Consider the following 22,992-nt stretch of genomic DNA (forward strand, 5'->3'; position numbering starts at 1 on the left):
TTTCGTTATTTTCTGACTCTTTGAACATTTCTGATTTCTTTTAAATTTTTATTTTATAATATTTGCCCCTTTTAAAGTTTCTGTCATTTTGTAAATTTTGTCTTTTTGGTTTTGTTTTGTAATTCATGTAATTTTTAATATTTTAGCAATTTTTATTTTATAAAGTTTTTACTTTTTACATTGTTGTCCTATTTAAAAATTTTGTGATTTTAGTAATTGTTGTCATCTTCTATTATTTTTGTCTCTTGACGTAGAATTACGTCTTACGGCAACACTATAGGGGAGAAATTGAAATTTGCGAACAAAACTCGCGCCACGAAAATAGCCTCAATAACGGACATCACATCTAAAGGATTATGACGTCATCACCAAGCCAATATATAAATAAAAAAGAGAATAAGAAAGAAAACACGAAAACCCTGCCTCTTGATGGATTTTGATTTTCCCTGCCTACTAAAGGTATAAAAGAAAGGACTCGTCGGTCGACACGGTCGATTATGTGGCATGGTAAGATTATGTCACATGGTCGGATTATGTTGCATACTCTCATTATGTCGCATAGTCGGATTATGTTGCATAGTCTGATTATTCCACGTGGTCGATTATGTTACATGATCGGATTATGTCACATGGTCCGATTATGTTGCATGGTCTGATTATGTTACAAGCTTGGATTAAGCCACATGGTCGGATTGTCACATGGTTTCAATATGTTGCATGGTCAGATTATGTTACATGGTCCAATTTTTTTGCATGATCGGATAAGTTGCATTGTCAAATTATGTCACATGGGCGATTATGTTGCATAGAGATTATGTCACATAGTCGGATTATGTTGTATGGTCGATTATGTTGCATGGTATGGTTATGTAGCAAGGTATGATTATGTTGCAAGGTATGATTATGTTGCAAGGTCTGATTATATCGCATGTTTTGATTATGTTGAATGTTTAGATTATGTCACAAGGTCGGATTATGTCACATGGTCTGATTATGTTGAATGGACGATAATGTTGCATAATCATATTATCAGGGTTGCTAGCGATTTTTCGTTTTGAAATTCCAAAGTTTTTCCCGGTTTTTCCCCGGCTTTTTGCCTGCTAAAAATGATGATTTTCTCGTATTTAATCTACTTGTTTTTTAATATAAAATCATGGTGATTAAATAGTATCAATGTAAAGCCCTCAAACAATTGTTTGAGGGCTTGTTAACATTAGATCATTAAATCAAGAAATATCTTTCTACGTATTTAACATGTAGTCTTTTCGTATCACATTAACAGGTTTTCAATATATTTTGGAACGAATGCATCGTAATTGGCATCTATAATTGTTCGAGTTCAACAATTTCTCAACAACAAATCAGGCTAATAATGTGGTTTTTTGAGCCACTGTGCAACAATTTCAGTATTTCTAGAATTTGTATAGAGTTGTTAAAAAAATTGTATTGTTTGTATAAAAAAAAATGTAGGAAATATACATCAAAACATAGCGTCGAATCAGCTTGCAACTTGAATAGGGATTTGTCTTACAAAACTGAAAATCATCAGATTGCAGGAAAACATTTAGTTATTTTCCAAGTGCAGATATTTTTTTTCAACTAATTTAAAGACATGTTTTAGAGAAAAAAAATGGTTTTTGACATAACAAACAATAACTGTAGTAGTGACATTTGAACTAAAGATTCGTGAAAATATAGAAAATCAGCTGAACTAAAGCAATCCAAAGATTCCTTTTAATTCAACCACGGTAAATGAAAAGTTCAGTTGCTATCGAAATACTGGTACATATATGAACTTTTCATTTACCGTGGTTGAATTAAAAGGAATCTTTCGATTGCTTTGGTTCAGTTGAATCATTCAACCAAGTAGGCTCATACCACAACAGAGTAGAAAATCAGGTTGAAATTTATAGTTTGAATACAGATATTATTTGTGTCAAGATAAAGACCTTAGATTTTGATAGGAGTTTGTTTTTGACACAATTTTTATATAAGACATAAGACATATATTGAAAAAACAGAACACTTTTGATAGAAGGCTTCGTTACTCAGGCCAACTCAAATGATTTAAATACACAACCAGAACAATTAAACACTGAATCATTTGACGTCGAAAACTAAAACTGGTATGTAGTCGGAAACTAGATAACATAAGAGGTCATTAGAAACATTAAGACCATAAGAAATCTACGCTGAGAAACACCAAAATTCAACACGCTATATATCTATCAGAAATCACTGGTTAAAATTGTACAAACTTGGTATCATTGAGCTATCAAACATTTTTAATTTAATTTGGTTGGTTATAGTTTCGCTTTGAGTAATTTTTGTAAATGGAGCACGCTTGCGGAGAGGGAAAAAATATCTCTTATTCGCAACGCAAAATTAGTAAAAAGGCTAACTTCGTTTGTTAACTAATGAACGGAAATAAGCGTTGATGATGTCAATCTATATCGAGACTGTCAAAAACTACTCTTACATTTAGATATAACTTTAAAAATATTTAGGAAATTCAGTGAAAATTTTTCAAACATGACAATTTTCCCGGTGAGATGCCGAAATTCCCGGTTTTTTCCCGGTTTCCCGGTGACGCGATGAAATTCCAAAGTTTTTCCCGGTATTCCCGGTTTTCCCGGTTCGCTAGCAACCCTGTATTATGTACAATCATAGTCGAATTATGTTGCATGATCGGATTATGTCACACTGTCGATTATGTTGCATGATCGAATTATGTCACACTGTCGATTATGTTGCACGATCAGATTATGCCACATGATCCGATTATGTCACGAGGTCGGGTTATTTTGCATGGTCTGATTATGTTGCATGTTCAGATTATGTCTCATAGTTGGATTATGTTGCATGGTCGAAATATGTCACATGGTTGATTTTTTTACATGGTTAGATTATGCCACATGGTCGGATTATTTTGCATGATTGGATTATGTCACATGGTTGGATAATGGTTGCATGGTTGAATTATGTCACATGGTCTGATTTTGTCACATAGTCGGGTTATACTATATCACATGGCCGATTATGTTGCATGGTCAGCTTTTTAACATGGTATGACTATGTCACATGGTCGGATTATGTCACATGGTCGGATTATGTCACATGACCGGATTATGTCACATGGTCGGATTATGTCACATGATCGATTATGTTGTATGTCCCAATTATGTCACATTGACTGATAATGTTGCATGCTCAGATTATGTCTCAAGATAAGATTATGTCACATGGTTGAATTCTGTTATATGGTTGCAATTTGTCATACAGTCAAATAACTGTTTGTATTTTTTTGCATTTTATGTTATTTTGATACATTTTGTTACTATTTGCGAGTTTTATCGTTTTTTTTTATTTTGGAATTTTTTTTTTTGTAAATTTTTTTTATTGTAATATTTACATTTTTATGTATTAATATTTTAATTTTCTATCATTTTTTGTTATTTTCCTCGTTCTATGTAAATTTTGCATTTGTAATTTTCTATATTTTTATTAAATTATTGTAGTTATCTGTCATTTTCTTTGTCATTTTTTGTGTTTTTTGTTATTTTCTGTTTTTTTTTCATCTGCGTTATTTTTTGTTATTGATGTTTTTGTCATGTCTATCATTTTCCATTTTTTTATTATTTTGGTAGTGCTGTAAATTTAGGCATTTATAATTTTTTTTGTCATATTTATAGATTATATTATTTTTAATAATATCGTCCTTTTTCTAAAAGCTCAGTCATTTAATGTCGTTTTGTGAAATATTTGTCATTTTCTGTAAATTTATCATTTTTTAATTGCAATTTTGTCATTTTTTTTACACCCAAAATAATTTTCACTTAAAAAATAAGTGACATCTGTAGTGAATTCTCGCCATACGTAATTTCATTTGAATTTTAAGTGATGGGTCAAGTGAATTCACTTAAGTGACCGGTCAAGTGAATTAAACTAGGAAATTCGAGTGAAATTTATCTGAGTTTCTAAGTAAGTTTCTCACGCGTTTTTTAAATAAACAAAGAACATTTATATAGATATAAGCACACAATTGTAATCAAACAAAACGAGTTTGGCTCCTTAAAGCCTAAAGGTATGAGCCGTTTCAAATAAAGAAATTACAAAAAAAAAAAGAACATTTATAGAACACCACTTCGATTTCAAATACTTACATTACGCTTTCACCATAAATTTATTGATTGGAAAATTCCATCGTAATCCCAAGGTAGATCGATTACTGCGGATAGTGCGACTTCTAAATCTTCCCTGCTGCAAACCAGAAAATCTGTCCAGTTCAACCCACAAGCTGAAACATGATAACACCTTTAAACAACTTATCCTCACATCACGTTTAACACAAACTACCGTCAAAATCGCCTAGTAAAGAATTGGGAAAATCCAAATCCAGCATAAGCTTTAAACGCTGCTCTTCAAAATTTACCATTTTGAACTCTGAAAATAAACACAACCGACCCAACATTCACTTGAAATTCAAGTGATGGGGGAGTGAATATTTTTTCTCACTTCAAATTTAAGTGACGACTGAAGTGAATGTGGATGAATTCACTTGAAATTTAAGTGACTGCCAAGTGAAATGTATATGTCGCACTTGAATGGAAGAAAATCACTGGATCCTTGTTTTTAAGTGAAAAATCATGTGTATTTTAAGAGTGGATTTGGGTTCAGTGTACTTGATGTCATTTCTGTAAAGTCAGTTACTTTGAATCGTTTTTTTTTTGTAATTTTAAATCATTTTTGTCATTAACGCTACTCTTTGAATTTTATGACATTTTCGTAAGTTTTTGGAAGTTTGAATTTTTTTTCCATTTTTTCATATTTTCGAAAAAAACAAATATTTTTGGCATTAACATGTTTTATGTATTTTTTTTTTTTGTAAATTTTTATTATTTTGTAATTTTGTTTATTTTCATACTTATGTTTTTTGGCCATTTATGTAAAAATTTGAAGAAAATGACAAGATTTTTTTTTCAAAACTCGGTAAAATTTGATATTGAAATTTAATTTTTATACTAAAATTTTCATTTTTTATAACGTCCATCATATACTCGAAAATACAACCTCAACGTTTTGTACATATTCCTGTAATTTGGCATCAAAACAGTATTTTCGATTTCTCAGATCCTTAGGTGATTTCTGGATTTTTTTTTTAATTCTTCAAATTAAACCCTTTCTCTGCCACCCTTCTTTTGTTTGTCGATTTTAGTTTAAGTGAGAGGATCAATGAGTACAATACTTTACTGTTAAATGACAAAATCTAATTATTTGAAATTAATGGGAAAATGGAAATTTACAACTTAAACAGGCTTATAATCCGAAGGGTTCGGCAATGAGAAAAAAATGTTTACAAAACATTTTCATTCCCTTTTGTCAAGTTCAGCCAGAAATAGAACATAATCTCAAGCAAGCTCAAATTATTCGACGCAGTACCTACCCGTTCAAAGGCATTGTATAAGTTTTGGTTTCATATTTTTGCATCGCTAATACCTTTTCATCCGAGCCGAAGATCAGTTTTCTGCAAAAAGGAAAAGCATTTTGGACTTTCATATTACCTTTCCTCGCCAAATTCTTCTCCGGAGATAATCGGCAGACAGCTTTCTTTTCCCTTTTTGGTTAGCAGCAGCATGCATTCACATCAGCGCAGAAGTACCGAGATGTACCATAACCTCGGCACGTGTTTTTCGACTGGCCGGAGCGTTTGGCTGGAAGCTAGTTTCCCACCAAGCTGAATCAATTACCTGCACTAAGGAGAACACTTTCGTAAGTCGCACCGAACCGGGAAGGATATTCTGACTGCCAATTTAAGCACTATTTTATCGGAAATATCCGCACAAACAAACATCCGCAGCCAAACAAATCCGCACTTTTTGTGAATTTGATTTGGCAGATTCGTGCACGTTAAAATTTAGGAGTGTGAAAAGAGGAAAACCGTGAACAGTACACGGTGTATCAGAAAATTTTGAAATAAGAAAAAAACATGTTATTTTCGAATTCAAAATAAGCATCGAATATGAACACATTTTGATCATTTCCAAAATATTGAAATTGGGGTAATGCTTTATTTTAATTATTTTTTTACTCATTTTCCTGCGCAATTGTACACAATTTCTGTCATTGATGATCAGCTGCAATCATTTTACCAAAAACCACAATTCGTGTTATAGTGAACGTTGATTGCAATCAGAAAGACATGTCTTTCTTACATCCTCCCGTTTCAAATGGTTTAAATTTATCAAGGGGCCGTTCACTAATTACGTAAGCACGATTTTGGAAATTTTCAACCCTCCCTCCCCCCCTGGTAAGACAAAGTAAGATTTTTCAAAACCCCCCCTTCCCCCCTAGTAAGATCTTACGTTTTTTATTCTTTGAGAAATTGACACGTTTTTTCAAGAATAGCTTGAAAATATTAAAAATGTGACATGCATGCTTCAAAGCAAAGCACTTTTTAAGTAAAATTAATAAACTGTATTTGAAAAGCACAATCTATACAAAACAACAGATGAAATGTCATAAGCAATCAAAGAAAAAAATATTCAAGACATAGCATGTTTAGGGTAACAATAATTTTCAATAAATTTCCACAATCGACAATATAAAATCTAAATTCCGATTTAAAAAAGAGAGATCAGGTTAGCACAAGGTTCCATAAAAATTGTTATGTATTTTACCTGAAAATCATAAAAATCTTGAAAATAATATCATTCTTTACTACTAGGATTGGGGAAAAAATGTTTAACGATAATCGCGTTGTCAACTAATCTAAAATCTCAGTTTTAGGATTTTTTTTGGTAAATCGTTTGTAAAATTTAGAGTTGGTAGTGTCTATCACTGAAAAAACTGTCCAGAAATTCTTTCTTTAAAGCGCCTTATATTGATTTTTCAAGTTTTTTTCTGGATGAAGTCATTTTAGAAATATGATGGACTCAAATCGTGGTGTCCCAAGGCGCCATTTTCCTTTTTGTTTCTATAAATTGCTCAATTGAAAAGATCGTTAGGATGGAAAACGAAAAGCGACGAATTCTTTAATAATGTGATTTAGACGACCTTTTTTAATAATGTGATTTAGTGTTTTTGATGGCATGTTGGTTTGAATTGTTTCTCTATAAGTTTTATAAACCTGGAATTTTTTGAATAATTCAAAGATAAATAACATCCCGCATGAATCAGTATTATACAGTAACGATTTCCATTATCTTCTTCCTAAGACACACGAAAGATTAGCTTTATAGTTTTGGATTATTAATGTACGATAAGGGTAGTCTTTTTTCCATGAAATGGAATCGTTTGGACGCACTTTACGATACAGCGAACGGGTCGTTAAGTAGAGTAACCATTCATTTTTTTTGCTTTTTTCTACTCGTTCTGAAGCGAGTTGGATCATACGTGGAATCTTTAGTGAATGATCGTCTCATAAGAAAAAGAACGATACAACATATCTTGTTGTATTGATAAAAAGATAAAAATTAATATCCAAAATAAGCTTTATACACTTTTATTTTTCATATTATTTTACACTCACTAAACTTTTACTAAACAATTATCACCTTTTTTAAATAAAAATCCTTTAATATGCGATGATTGCGTGTGCTACTGCTCCTGATGTTTATATGGTGGCGGAGGTAGATAAACCGGATTGTTGGATTGTCCACATTGTAACTTTCGCCTATAAGTCCTCTGAACTTTTGCCGGTTTTGTCTTGAGGTCACCTGCAGCCGTGGTTCCATCGTCTTCGCCTGAAATTGCAAGCATTCTCCAGATGTTCACCGTTTCGCCTTCTAAATGTTCCATAAGCTGTGCTTGGTCTGAATTCAGCTTGCCACACAGCTTCCGGTATTCCTTCTTTGCCGAATTCTATTGGTGGGAGAGAATGGATTCAACTAATATATTTCCCTCTAAATAAAAAGATTTTTATTTTACCTTCATCACTTGCACCTATCGTCATCCCCGGCGGCTTCCGCGTAGTCTTCGGAGGTTCCGTACGCTAGCTCCCACAATTCCGGAACAGGAAAAAAATTGGTGAAAATGTGGTCATGTTTGTTGACGTAACAGCAGAAAATACGATGCGCGTTGCAAAAAAAATCTTTTATTTCCAAAATGATTAATCTTATCTTTCCTGAATATTTTTTTATCATATCGACGTGTTGCAAAAATAATCAATTTCCTTAAAGTATTAACCGTATCTTTCCGAAATGATATTTTATCCATATTAGCGAAGGCACATTTAGCCAAAACACAATGTGAAACGTTACTATTCAGGTAATCAGAACGAAATAATACTTAAGATTCAGCGTATCATATTTGATCATGCGGGATAACATCAAAATTAACCAACAAATAGGTAGTGAGTAAAAAATCCTGAGTAATATGGTTTCGTATGGCTGTGATGAATTTTAATGTAACATTTCTTACGTAAGATTTTTGGAAACCCCCCCTACCCCCCTAGTAAGAGATCGTAAGCAAATGTGAAACCCCCCCACCCCCCCTATGTGCTTACGTAATTTGTGAACAGCCCCCAATTTACAATGATGGCATAACAGGGAGTTTAATAGATGGATACAGGTGAGAGAAACTTCAAACAGTTTAAACTTGTAAATGGCAAATTTTACCAATACGTCATGAATTGATTTATTGAAAAAAAAAATTACAACGGTAACTCAAGTGTCCAACCCCGCCTTAATTTATATGGGTTTTAGCTGAACAAAAGTTGTTTATTATTTACCAAGCTTTTGTATAGACTTTTCTTCAAAAAAGAAACGGCTCTTAATGGGTTAACCATTATTAAAAATAAATAATGTTCACACTACATTTTTTAAGTGTGTAAAATAAAATTCGGGTTGTACAAGTTCTTTCGATCGACACTGTAACTGCTCGAATGCTCGAATGTTTGTAAATAAAACAACCTCAAAGTCCGCGAAAAGCCGCTTCTAGTAGCAAAGCACGTGAATCGATTGTATCCGCAAAAAGCAACGGTAGTTTTATTTTACTGGTTCCAGGCATTTATAACCGAGCACGACCATGACTGTGGAACCCTCTAAGGTTCCGGTTTCGATTTCGCTGTACCAGGACGCGGTTTATGAGCTGGAAACCGCCATCGAAACGGCGGCAAAAGCCGGCTACCATTCCATAACGACTCCGATCGTGCACCGGAAGTTTCAACGTGAGTTCATCGATGAACCGCTCAAGACGTTGCACAGCCGCTTCACCCGGTCCGATTTGCTGCTCACTTCGTCCCAGTGGCTCAATCGGGTCATTTGTCAGCTGAGCACCGATACCGATTGCGATTCGGAGCTAGATGAGGTGCGCAAACGTGGAGAGGCCACGATCCGGCAGGAACTGAGCTTCGCCGAACATTTGGTACAAAACGGGGTAGTGTTGTTGCCGTTGCGTAATGGGAATTGTGCCAATTTGGCCCGGCTGGTCACTTATGGGCTCAAGGGTACGCTGCTGGTGGGAATACCGATGGTGAATCCTAAATCCGTCCAGAGCACCTGGCGGAACGATGTGGATGACGATTTGCCGCTGGAAGATACGTGGACCTGGTGGAACAATTTCCGCTCCTATGCAGACTTCAATTCACACGTTAAGGTGAGGCGTGAATTGATTTTCAATTTAAATTTGGTTTAAACTTTTCTTATTCGATTCTACAGGTAGCTTTAGAATTTACTGCGGACATTCCTAGTAGTAAGGAAATCAGTCGCTGGTTGGGAGAACCCGTAGACGCAATAATTTTATCGTCCAACATCTTTCTCACAAACGCGAAAAACTTCCCTGTTTTATCAAAGAGCCACCAGGAGCTTCTGGTCCTATTTCATCGAACGTTGGGTTGCCATTTCATACTCAAAGCTAATCCGGACGATAAACATTTAAGCAACTATTCCGACTATATGTTGCACATTTTGCGGACCAACTACGTCAAAGATCCGATGCAAGGATACGATGATCTGCTGGAAATTCCACTGCAACCTTTGTACGACAATTTGGACAGTTTCACGTACGAAATATTTGAGAAAGATCCGGTTAAATACATACTGTATCAGAATGCAATTGAGGAAGCCCTGAGAGATCGGGTCCCTACCGAGGAGCTTGAGGAGCGAACTTCCATTATTATGGTGGTCGGGGGAGGTCGCGGTCCATTAGTGCGGGCTGCACTAAACGCTTCGGTCAAGAGTAAACGCAAAGTAAAGGTCTACGTTATTGAGAAGAATCCGAATGCCATTGTGACACTGAGTGCGCTGATCAACGAGCTGTGGAAGGATCGCAACGTTGAGCTCATATCGACAGATATGAGAGAATTCGAGCCGCCAGAAAAGGCTGACATTCTTGTGTCGGAATTGCTGGGATCTTTTGGTGACAACGAGCTCAGCCCCGAGTGTCTGGATGGAGCACAAAAACACCTGAAACCGGATGGTGTGAGCATTCCATGTGAGTATGCCGCAGTTTTTCCAAACTTTTTAAATTTCTTACATTTGACTCAAAATTTCAGGTAAATCAACTTCCTATCTCAACCCCTGTATGACGACGAATCTTTACAACCAAATAAGATCGCTGGAAAAGAGCCCCCAGTCCAAGGACCGAGTCGTGACATCCAAGTACATGGAAGGCGCCTACGTTGCGTATCTCAAGAACGTTTACCACATCGATGACCCGCTGCCGGTATTCGAATTCGTGCATCCGAATCGGGACCCGGTGATCGACAATTCTCGCTTCAAGACGCTCCGCTTCAAAGCAGCCCTGGATTGCGTGATGCACGGTTTCGTCGGCTATTTCGATTCCGTCCTATACAAAGACATCATCATCAGTATTCACCCGTTTACGCACACCAAAGGTATGGGCTCCTGGTTTTCGATGTTTTTCCCGCTCACGGAACCGATCCAAGTCAAGCGGGGCCAGGAGATTGTGGTCAACTTTTGGCGCTGCGTTGCCGCCCACAAGGTTTGGTACGAGTGGAATGTAACGGCACCGCGCCAAACGCACATCCACAACGTGCAGGGCCGGGGACAACCGATTTGGAAATAAGCTGACCTTTTTCATTAAAAAAAAGAAATCCTAATTTCCTCAAAAAGGAAGATTGATCAACCACAAACCTCATACCATATGAACATAAATCAACAAATTATATAGAAACGGACGTGCAAAGAGCGGTTCAATAAGTACTTGCACGAATATAGGATATTATTTGTTTGGTATCGTTTTACCAAATCGATTGCCGAAGATGAAACATGATGTCGTGAACAATATTCAATATTGTTCGAACAAGCTTCGTTTTATTGTTTCCTAACATATATTTTTGTTTAGTTGTTATTTTTTTACAAATTTCGTGAAACTACCTTCATTAGCTAAATAAACGAAACAACTACTTTCCAAACTAGAAGAGTATGTTAACGAAGTTTTCTGAATGTTATTTTTCCAATCATAGTCGAACTCGGGTGGTGCATTTGACAAAAGTCCTTGGTTATTATGTAGATTTAGGAGTGATTTATTCTCTCAAAAATCTTTGAGTTTTCATTGGTTTTTTTATTTTTTTTTTAAATTTTGTAACATTAAGAATTGATGTCCTTTTTATTAATATTTGTCATTTTTTTCATTTTTGCCTTTCTTGTCATTTTTTTTCATTTTTTTTCATTTTTGTCAATTTTCAAAATTTTTGTCATTTTTGACATTTTTGCCATTTTTGTCATTTTTGACATTGTTAGCATTTTTGACGTTTTTGATATTTTTGACATTTTTGACATTTTTGACATTTTTGGCATTTTTGACATTTTTGGCATTTTTGAAATTTTTGACATACTTGATATTTAGACATGTTTGACATTTTAGACATTTTTAATATTTTGTACATTTTTGAAATTTTTGAAATTTTCGACATTTTTGGCATTTTTGTCATTTTTGTCTTTTTTGTTTTTTTTGTCATTTTTGTCATTTTTGTCATTTTTGCCATTTTTGTTATTTTTGTCATTTTTGTCATTTTTGTCATTTTTGTCATTTTTGTCATTTATGTCATTTTTGTCATTTTTGAAATTTTTGTCATTTTTGTCTTTTTTGTCATTTTTTGTCATTTCTGTCATTTTTGTCATTTTTGTCAAATTTGTAATTTTTGTCATTTTTGTCATTTTTGTTTTGTCATTTTTGTTTTGTTATTTTTGTAATTTTGTAATTTTTGTCATTTTTGTAATTTTTGTCATTTTTGTAATTTTTGTAATTTTTGTAATTTTTGTAATTTTTGTAATTTTTGTAATTTTTGTAATTTTTGTCATTTTTGTCATTTTTGTCATTTTTGTCATTTTTGTCATTTTTGTCATTTTTGTAATTTTTGTCATTTTTGTAATTTTTGTCATTTTTGTCATTTTTGTCATTTTTGTCATTTTTGTCATTTTTGTCATTTTTGTCATTTTTGTCATTTTTGTCATTTTTGTCATTTTTGTTATTTTTGTCATTTTTGTCATTTTTGTCATTTTTGTCATTTTTGTCATTTTTGTTATTTTTGTCATTTTTGTCATTTTTGTCATTTTTGTCATTTTTGTCATTTTTGTCATTTTTGTCATTTTTGTCATTTTTGTCATTTTTGTCATTTTTGTTATTTTTGTCGTTTTTGTCATTTTTGCAATTTTTGTCATTTTTGCAATTTTTGTCATTTTTGTAATTTTTTTGATTTTCGATATTTTTGTAATATCTGAATTTTTGTAATTTTTGTAATTTATGTCATTTTTGTAATTTTTGTAATTTTTGTCGTTTTTGTAATTTTTGTCATTTTTGTAATTTTTGTAATTTTTGTAATTCTTGTAATTTTTGTAATTTTTGTAATTTTTGTAATTTTTGTAATTTTTGTAATTTTTGTAATTTTTATATTTTTTTGTAATTTTTGTAATTTTTGTAATTTTTGTAATTTTGGTAATTTTTGTCATTTTGGTTATTATTGTAATTTCCGTCATGTCATTTTTGTCATTTTTGTCATTTTTGTCATTTTTGTCATTTTTGTCATTTTTGTCATTTTTGTCATTTTTGTCATTTGTGTCATTTTTGTAATTTTTGTTATTTTTTGTAATTTTTGTAATTTTTGTCATTTTAGTCATTTTTGTCACTTTTGTCATTTTTGTCATTTTTATCGTTTTTGTTATTTTTTTTCATTTTTTTGTGATTTTTGTTAGTTTTGTCACATTAGTAATTTTTGTACTTTTTATTTTTGGCTCTCGTGTCGATTTTTTTTCAATTTTGTCTACAGTGTTCAATTTTCCATTTAAATCTATATTTTTTATTGCTTTTGAAGATGTTTTTGAATTATTTTTTAAACCATCCTACTTGAAAAAAAAAAATTAATGCCGAAACCCGCCTAAACATTGAAGCCTTTTTCGCCATAATTTTTTTTTTTTTATTTCCCTGATTCCATTTGGCTCTTCTTTGGAACGATGCTGATTGGTATTGATATAACTTTTTTCTTTTTTTTTAGAGTTTTACCTGTATTTGGAAAAGCAAATTTGAAATCAAACGACTAGGATACGTACAAAAAAAATGGTGAAAGACTTAATTTTAAATAGAATTTGCAGAGATTATCGCAAGGCAGCAACCTCTTTTTCAACTTATGATTGTCAATTCTTCTTTCAAAACTTGAAATTGTTAATTAAGCAAGGATTATTCAACATTCAATTTCTTATTTTCGTTGAAGATAAAAAACTGATCGATATTAAAATTCAGTTTTTATTTTAAGTCTATGCATTCTCTTTTTTTAACAACTTCAATAGTTCTAACTATTCTTTTTTATCTTCAAGTCTATTCTAAACTTCAGAATTTAAATTGGCTTGTATGGAGAAATGTATCATTTTACTAATCTATTTAAGGTTTTAAACCTACGATTCTCATCACTTATCCGCCTTATACCTGCTTCAAAACATATTTTTTCCTTAACATCACGTTTACTTGATTTTTAATTAAATTAAGCTGAAAATTAATACATTCGACCTCCATACAAGAAACGCAAATTCATTCATCCTCTGCAACTCTAGCTTCCTGCCATAAAACAGATTTAGTGAGCAGAATTGAGGAGTGGGACACATTGCAATATTCTTGTGATATGAACACAACACTACCGACAACACTGCGATGATCTTTCACTTCATCATATCGATATGGTCGAATGGCTGTGAATTGCAAATCCATTTGCTTGGATTACCTACTAGTCGGTTTCCTCACATTTTCCTCATCTCACACATGATTTTTTATCACCAACCAACCCAATAGCGAAAGCTCTCTTGCTGCCCATTTGGGGTTTTCAAACTTCGTTTTCCCTCCATTTTAGCGCTCTCGCTCGCAAATGATGTGTGAATCTCAATGATGGTCGTCGGAGATTCTCTCGTGGCATTTTCCGGATGGTCCTTTCGTTTCGACTCCAATTCCTTTCGATGTGATCTTTTGCCCATTTAGTGGCATTTCACTCTCGGAAGGATGTCAATCCTGCCCGGGTAGGTTTCGCAACGATGATGACAGCCAAATCGAAAGATTTCAACCAATGCGTTTACATGTTTTTTCTTGTGGGTTGGACGTGAGGAAGATGATTGAAATTTTTTTTATTGAATTTTGTTTAAATCGACACTGATTTATTTTCATTGAGAAGGTTAGGTCTTACTTAAAGACGATTCATGTTCATCGTAATTAACGTTTCAAAATATCAATTTTGGATTAGGTTTTGGCGCATTCACTGAACTCGATTTTTTTACGTTCTAATGGTCTAATGGACAATTATTGCAAGTTGTTTGTGCTTTGAAAATGTTAGGAGGGAGGTTCCATAGGGGGTTATTCTTTCCTTACCAAGGAAGGAAAACAAACAAAATTGTGTATGGGAATAACAAGTGGCTCCATAAAGTATCAGGAGAAGGCTCAATAATGACACATTATCCAAAGGTACATATGACACATTCCAGCGTGGCGTGACGACTTAAATAGGTTTCGTTTATTTCTTTATATAGCCTCAATGTTAGATTTAAAACTTGTATGTAAATTCTTTGAGAAACTCTCTGGAGCCCGATTTAAAAAATTAGCAAGCTCAGCATGAACCTTTATAGTTAAGCTTTGAATAGACAACTACTTTGAATTTACAAAAAAAAAACATTAACCTTTTGTGTAACAGAGAACAATATAAAGACAAAAATAAATTATTCAAAAATATTTTAGTCCAAAAACATAACTTTATTTCTCGTATTGAAACTCAAAATCTACTGTACACAATTTAAAAGCATGTCTTTCATCACGTCTAGCTTTGTATTGCCCTTAATGTTTTAAACCACTTTATTTTACCCAAATTTTCATCACTTTAAATTAGGGAAGATAAAGAAAAATGGAAAAAAATTATATAATAATGAAATAAAATGAAAATAAAATCAAAAGTAGTGGGTTTATAGAATATTTATGTGAAAAAATTATCTTCCTTAAATTGTCATTCATCATGCTATAATTTTTATCTTCATTAAAATTCTTATTTTCCTAGTTCATTTCTCGGTTTAAACTTAGGCTAGAACAAGGTTCTGAAAATGATTTTGCGGCTTCCACTTTGGCACTGCACCGAAGATCTTCATCGGATTGCGGGCATGGAATCTATCGAAGAGATGGCCAACAAAATCATCTCCAACTTCAGAGGCAAATCGATGCAGTCTTCCATCGCAGAGATTCGTTCTCTTTATAATTAAGTTAGTTTTTAGGATATAGTTTAGGCTTAAGTTTATATAAAAATATTTTTTTTTCTATACAGGATATTCTCCTATAAATCAAATAATTTATTGCTCTAGCCATTTTAAATGAAATAAACAATGTTTTTTATTTACTTAATTAAAGAGTTGAACTGACCATAATTGATCTGAACACTTAATATACTGTAATAATATAACTTGAATGTCATGATTAAAAGGCTAATAAAGACTTATTTAAAAAAAAAACTTAGGCTGAACAAGGATAGCTGTGGGGGAAAACTTTCCCCTATCGTCATGTTGAAATTCATGATCCTACTGTTAACAACAAAAGTCCACGACTTTGAAGTTGCGATAAATTTTCAAGGACAGCTAAAAATTGTTTATTTTAAACATGTTTTACAATTTAAAATATTACAAAATTTCGGGTTACTACGCTAATTTAATTTCTAATTCATCGTTTCGTGAAACTCTCTGGAGCCACAGTTTGGTTAATTGCCTCACGAGTAAGCAAGCCCGGTTCAGCCTCCAGAGCCGATAACACTAAAGAGTGTCCACGATGAAATTGCCACACACAAAATTGATTTACAAAATTCGACTTTTCATCTGATTGCCATCAAATTTTCAGGGATTGTAAAATAACTATTAAACTTCATTTAACCATTTTACTCGTACTTTATTTATAGTCCATACGCAAATGCCCACACCTTGGCCTTAACCCCAGCCATAAGATTCTGCACAACCTCTGAATCAACCGTTTTTTGCATGTAAACCATACTTTCTTTAGTTCCTCGACTGTCTTCAGTATACCTTAGGTCGTTTAAGAAGGTGCTACTTCATAATCGCCCAGTACTTTTTGATGGGGCGGAGCTCCGGAGTGTTGGGAGGGTTGAATATTTTCGGCACGAAATTGACGTTATTGTCCGCATACCACTTCAGCACGTCCTTGGAGTAGTGGCATGAGGCCAAATCTGGCCAGAAGATTATTGGGACGTTGTGTGCCTTCAGGAGAGGATCCAGCCGCTTCTGAAGGCACTGTTTTATGTAGGGGAACTGAGGGTATAATGCTCAGTGTGGGCAAAACGCCCCACTGCAATATCTAGCTAGATATACACTTTTTAAAAAATTCTGTACGTTATTCCCTTCTAATCAACAGTAGAAATCTTTTGTACACAAAATTAGCGTCCAATATGCGATAAATCCCTGCAAAAATCCAAAAATATTTTTTAAGATATATTCCTTGCAATTTGTGCCTTGCCTTTCGTAAGGAATTACGGCATCTAAAGTAAAAAAAAGTTACCTGACATCTGTTACAATGATGAACATTGGTCTTGAAAAGCATCACAAAACGAAAAATTTCCTTATTTAATTATTTTTTCTGTTATTTTGAACGATTTTTAATAAACATGTCTAGGTAGGGCAAAACGCGCCATGTCCGTTTGTCTCTGAGCATGTTTCATATTTGTTTGAATTTGTATGCAGTTTCATCATAACAATTTTGAAGATATTAATATGTTGTATTGGAAAACATAACTTGAATATAAACGAATATATTTGAAATTCCTAAATTTAATATAGATAGATTTAATTAACTATTCACAAGAATTTCAGTATATCTGGCAGCGCTGCGCGTAGCTATACATTTTTCCATCTGTGAAGTAGAATAGAAGGTTTTTTTACCTGGCAAACACTTTCGGAGGCACTTGAATCAATAATCACTTATTGAACGTTAAACGGGGGGTTGGGTACACACATATGCGCATTATGCCCCTACTGAATCTGAAATCCAATTTTCAACCTACTCTTCAAACTTCATTTAGTTTGTGGCCTTTTTTGACCTTCCAGTTATTCTAACTATCAGATTTAGACAAAAAATAAACCAAACTTCCAAACACAATCGAAAATTAAAGTTAATCTTTTCAAATGTACTCTAAAACAAGGCTTTTTTCTTAACATGGGCATTATGCCCCCTCTTCCCCTACATATGTCCGTTCATCGTGTCCTGGGTCACGAAACCAGGAATCTATTCGCAAATTTTTACATCTTCTGAGTGCGGACATGCTGCTGAACGCTGAACTTATCCTTGGCCGCGAAAAACAGGTTGCCGGGGATTTGTTTGAAGTCGGCCTTCACATATGTTTCGTCGTCGATGATGCAGCATTCAAATTTCGTCAGCATGTTGAGGTACAACTTCCTGGCACGGGTTTTGGCGGACTTGTTCTGCTACTCGTCGCGATTAGGGACCTTTTGTACCTTGAACGTTCAGCCTTGGCTTTCAGGACAAAACTTCGGCTTAGGTGCAGCTTCTTAGCCACATCCTAAACGGAGGTGTTCGGGTTTCGGTTGAAGGCCCCAACTACGTGGTTGTGATTTTTACTGTTGTACGAAATACTTTTCCTTCATATCTGAGCTTCCGATCGGTGGTCAATCGTTCCTCAAACCACTTAATCACTCACGACATCGTAGAGTTTGCAATTTCCAACGTTATAGCGATGGAACGATGCGAGAGATCCTTGTTCTCGTGATGAATGCACAAGATTTTATCACGCACGAGCTGAAACGTTGAAATTTCTGAAAGAGCTATGGCCCTTATTCTGCGCCTCGCGTGACGTGACGATTGTAGAGTCACCCAAGTCACTCTATTCCAGCAGTAGGTTCAGGTGAGGAACGTCACTTCGGATGAACTTTGTGAGTTCTTACCCTATTCTCGTAGTCACCGTGGGTGAGAATCGTCGCATTCGGATGACGATTTTAGGTGACAATTGTCGGTACCTTTTCAGGTGGCGACGAGATAGAAATTCAATGAAAAAGTTATGAAACATGGAATAATTTGGCTCTAAAAGTTCAACAACATTAAATTATGACCATTTTAAAAATAATTTTCACGAACAAATCTATAGATTCGCTGAACTAATTCGGCAATCGATGAGGATTGTCGGCACCTTTTCAGGTGGTGACGAAAAAGAAATTTAACAGACAACTTATTTACATGGGAATGAAACGTTCTAAATAGTTAATTGAATTATAAAGAATCATAGTTTTGAAAAGATGGAAGCAAATATGTATGACTTTATTTTATTGATTTTTTTTTTGCAAAATCCGGCTTATTTCCGTTCTTGGGTCATAGCCTTTTCTTATCGGAAAGTTTCGTTTGGTCGGTCGGTAGTTTGGGGATGTGGAAGGAAGTGATGCCTTCTAAGATACATACAACAGGCTTCGATCGGGTTTTATAATAAAAAAAATCGGCTGAAGGCTTTTTCGACGGAATACCACGACTTTCCTGTGGCGCAGCCTCGAAGACGGCGAAGTCATGTTATAAGTTCTTGTTCAGTTCTAAGATTGCGACCACTTTTCCAAATCTAAAAAATAACAATAAAACCCATTAGTAAAGAATCAGTACGCCACAATTAACTAACTAACTGTTCGGATCGGCAATTTCCGGCTTGCCACGGTGGTAATCTCGGTTGGGGAAAATATATAAACCGCGGCACCATTCGGAGCCGTCGGCTTTTGTTTTTTTCGGCAATAATACCCAGATCCGAACCCATAGCTTTGAGCGAAATTTCTACTTACGTCGCACAAATCGTCCGTTTATCATCCTCAAGCTGCTTGCTGTGACCGTACAATCCGATGATGGCCATTTTCGAACCGAAATTCTAACCCGTTACACAAAAAACTAATTCGGAAAATCCGAAGCGAGAGCAAAATCAAAACAGCACCAGCTAAATTCTACCATTTTGACAGATGTGTTCATTCGGCCACTCACCTAGATGAATCTCTGTCACTTTACCCACAACGACTCCGGGAATAAGGTGACAAATCTCACGGTGACTCCGAGGTGAGGTGACAACCATCACGTCACGCGTGGCGCAGAATAAGGGCCTATGTTTTATCTTAGAACGTTGCGAAAATGCTTCCATAAAAGGCAACCAGCAACATTCGACTTCATCTTCAAACAAATTCAACATAACCAAAGCCAACTCAGCAGTCATCATGAACAAACCAGCGATATTGTGTGAATTCTTCGACAATCACCTTAACTATTCTTGCCTGGAGTTCAAAATTCTGTCAATCCAAGAGCGTTGGATTAAGGTGAAGGAGGAACAGATGTGTTTTAACTGTCTACCCGAGCACATCTTAGCAGGGGCTGCCCTTCGAATAAAACATGCTCCAAGTGCCGAAATCGCCACCACAGTCTTTTGCATTTCTAAGAAGAAACCAAATCTGTCGAAACCAAAACTCTACCGATGCCGAATTTTACTCAACCGTCAATTCAGCCTCATATTTAAGCAAATGCGCAGGGAATAATTAGAGAAACAAACGCTTATCATTGCTGCGTGTGCCAGTCATTAATCAAACCCACCTCTAGTACTTCTTCACACTGCCATCGTGAATGTTCTGGATGAAAATAATAAGCCCCGTCCCTGTCGTGTTCTTCTAGACAGTGGCACTCAAGTTAACTTGATGAGTGAAGCAATGGATTCAGAGTTTAGAGTGAAGAAGCGTCCTTCAAATGTTACAGTTGCTGGAATCAACGCCATCCAAACCAGTTCTTCAAACGTCGTCTATGTTGAACTCCGTTCTCGGTATACCGACTTTCGTACCAACATCCATTGTTTGATAACGAGCCGAGTTACTGCTAATATTCTCTCGATGGACATTGATATGAAGTCATTCGAACTTCCTTTTGAGGTGGAATTGGCAGACCCATATTTCTACAAATACAAGAACGACGACATGTTGCTTGGTGGTTCATGAAATTACTGATGCCTGGGGCTATTTCTGTTGCAGATCATCTTCCACTATTTCGGGAGACCCAACTTGGTTGGGTTGTAGGTGGAGAATACGACTCTGGTTATTCTCCTGCCGTTGTACAGACGAATACCATCACCTTAGAACAACTGAATGAATCTGTAAAGAAGTTTTGGGCAGTAGAGGAGATCCCAGATAACGAGCACGTATTGGCTGAAGATGAAGAATGTGATTGATTGAAGTGCGTTTATTTGGGAGGGTGCCGTGCGCCAAGCGATTAAGCACCCTAAGGAGATGAAGAATGTGAAAAACATTTTCTTTCCACCCACTAACGGGATGTATCGGGGTATTATATAGTTGAGCTTCCTCTTCGAGACTGCAATGCAGACCTTGGCGATTCTCGTACCTTGGCTCGCATAAGGTTTTTTGCTCTAGAACGACGACAAGCTACACAACCCGTGTTGAAGAAGCAATATAGCGATTTCATGGAAGAGTATGAATCGTTGGGACATTGCAAACAAGTGCATCCTCCAAGACGATCCAAATCTCCTCAAATAGTACCTACCACATTACGCTGCACTCCGTCCGTCAAATACTACAACCAAATGTCACGGGGTGTTTGCTACTTCAGCAAAGGTGAATGGACTTTCTCTAAACGACGTCTTTAAGGTTGGCTTCATCCCGCAAAGTGATTTACAATCGATTGTGCTGCGGTTTCGTGAACCTCGCTATGTCTTGGGCGCCGACATAGCCGAAATATACCGACAAATAGGCTAGTGAAGTAGACAATGTGCAACTCGAGACCCCATACACCCAACCCTCGGGTAGTGGTCATATCACCTCTTGTCTGCAACTCCGATTCTCTACCTCCCCGTGGTACTAGCTGGGGTGCGAGCAACCTTAGCGGAGATCGGGTACCCAACCCCGGTGGATGCTTTGGTCGCATGCAGAATGAGTTAGGGGGCTTCGTACGCGTCTGTTCTCCATGTTAGGGGCGGCGTGCGGAGTGCAACAACGTCCTGGTGGTGTTCGGGACCCAAAACAGCAACATCACGACGGTCCTCCTGCGAGATAGTGGGGTTAGCTGCGGGCCTTGCGAGCCTGTGACTACTAAAAAAACATAAGCAACGAATAACGAACAACAAATTTCGGATGGAAATCGGCAAAGACCCACGCGACGAAAAGGGACTTGCGATTGGAAACTTGGAACATGGAACTGCCGATCTCTAAATTTTGTGGGCAGTACCCACGTGCTCTCCAACGAATTGAAGAGCCGCAAATTCGACATCGTAGCGCTGCAGGAGGTATGCTAGAAGGGCTCCACGGTACGAACGTATCCAGATGGTCGTGCCATCTACCAGAGCTGCGGCAACACACACGAGCTTGGAACAGCTTTTATAGTGATGGGAAAGATGCAAAAGCGCGTGATCGGGTGGTGGCCGATCAACTCACGAATGTGCCGGTTGAGAATCAAGGGCCGGTTCTTCAACATCAGCATCATCAACGTGCACAGCCCTCACCTCGGAAGTACCGGTGACGACAAAGACGAATTCTACGCGCAGCTGGAGCGTGAATACGACCGTTGCCCAAAACATGATATCAAGATCGTCATCGGGGATTTCAATGCTCAGGTCGGCCAGGAGGAGGAATTTAAACCGACAATTGGAAGGTTCAGCGCGCACCAGCTGACCAACGAAAATGGCCTCAGACTTATTGATTTCGCCGCCTCCAAACGAATGGCCGTACGTAGTACCTTTTTTCAGCACCGCCTCCCACACAAGTACACCTGGAGATCACCGTACCAAACGCAATCACAGATCGACCACGTTTTGATCGACAGCCGGCACTTTTCGGACATCATCGACGTCAGATCCTGTCGGGGCGCCAACATCGAGTCGGACCATTATCTGGTGATGGTGAAGATGCGCCCAAAACTCTCCGTAGTGAACAAAAAGTGAAACCGGCGCCCGCCTCGGTTAAACATCGCGCGACTGAAGCAAACTGAGGTCGCGGCAGACTACGCGCAATCGATCGAAGCAGCGCTGCCGGCAGAGGGCGAGCTTGACGAAGCCCCTCTCGAGGACTGTTGGGATACCATCAAAACAGCCATCAACAGGGCGGCGGAGAACGTCATCGGTTATGTGGAGCGATCCCGACGGAACGACTGGTTCGACGAGGAGTGTAGGAGGGTGATGGACGAAGAAAAAGCCGCGCGGGCGGCAGTAGTGCAAAGAGGCACCCGTCGAAATGTGGAAAATCACCGACAGCGGAAAAGGCAGCGAGTCCGACTTTTCCAGGAAAAAAAGCGCCGCCTGGAGGAAGAGGAGCTCCAGGAGCTGGAGCAGCTGCATCGTTCCCAAGAAACACGAAAGTTCTATCAGAAACTCAACGCATCCCGCAAAGGCTTCGTGCCGCAAGCCGAAATGTGCCGGGATAAGGACGGGGGTATCCTGACGGACAATCGTGAGGTGATCAAAAGGTGGAAGCAGCACTTCGATGAACACCTGAACGGCGCACATGCAGGAGATCAAGACGGTGGAGGAAGGTACATCGCCGGCGT

The 22,992-nt window shown here is 36.5% G+C and overlaps 2 protein-coding genes across 3 annotated transcripts in view; one reads left to right on the top strand and one right to left on the bottom strand.

Moving 5' to 3' along the window:
- Positions 1 to 5,890, bottom strand: part of LOC129746060 (CTP synthase) — a 289,351-nt gene extending 283,461 nt beyond the window's left edge. The window contains exons 1-2 of one of the 2 annotated variants that reach the window (XM_055739491.1): positions 5,562 to 5,890; positions 4,164 to 4,297 (exon numbers count right to left, since the gene is read on the bottom strand). The gene's annotated coding sequence lies outside the window, so the exon portion shown is untranslated. The remainder of the gene's footprint in view (positions 1 to 4,163; positions 4,298 to 5,561) is intronic. The other variant, XM_055739490.1, reaches the window with a different exon arrangement.
- Positions 5,891 to 8,914: 3,024 nt separating this feature from the next.
- Positions 8,915 to 11,380, top strand: LOC129746242 (protein arginine N-methyltransferase 5). Its single transcript, XM_055739809.1, has 3 exons — positions 8,915 to 9,594; positions 9,657 to 10,431; positions 10,493 to 11,380. Exons 1-3 carry the CDS (start codon positions 9,025 to 9,027, stop codon positions 11,023 to 11,025), a joined length of 1,878 nt encoding a protein of 625 aa, XP_055595784.1. The 5' UTR covers positions 8,915 to 9,024; the 3' UTR covers positions 11,026 to 11,380.
- Positions 11,381 to 22,992: the final 11,612 nt, after the last annotated feature.

Source organism: Uranotaenia lowii, chromosome 2, assembly GCF_029784155.1.
Source record: "Uranotaenia lowii strain MFRU-FL chromosome 2, ASM2978415v1, whole genome shotgun sequence".
Classification (NCBI taxonomy): Eukaryota; Metazoa; Arthropoda; class Insecta; order Diptera; family Culicidae; genus Uranotaenia; species Uranotaenia lowii.

What these genes read in the sequence shown, in the direction of transcription:
- LOC129746242 (XM_055739809.1), top strand. Translation starts at nt 9,025, where the DNA reads ATGACTGTGGAACCCTCTAAGGTTCCGGTTTCGATTTCGCTGTACCAG. An exon ending in ACTTCAATTCACACGTTAAG is followed by an intron (nt 9,595 to 9,656) that starts GTGAGGCGTGAA and finishes TCGATTCTACAG; the next exon opens with GTAGCTTTAGAATTTACTGC. An exon ending in GGATGGTGTGAGCATTCCAT is followed by an intron (nt 10,432 to 10,492) that starts GTGAGTATGCCG and finishes TCAAAATTTCAG; the next exon opens with GTAAATCAACTTCCTATCTC.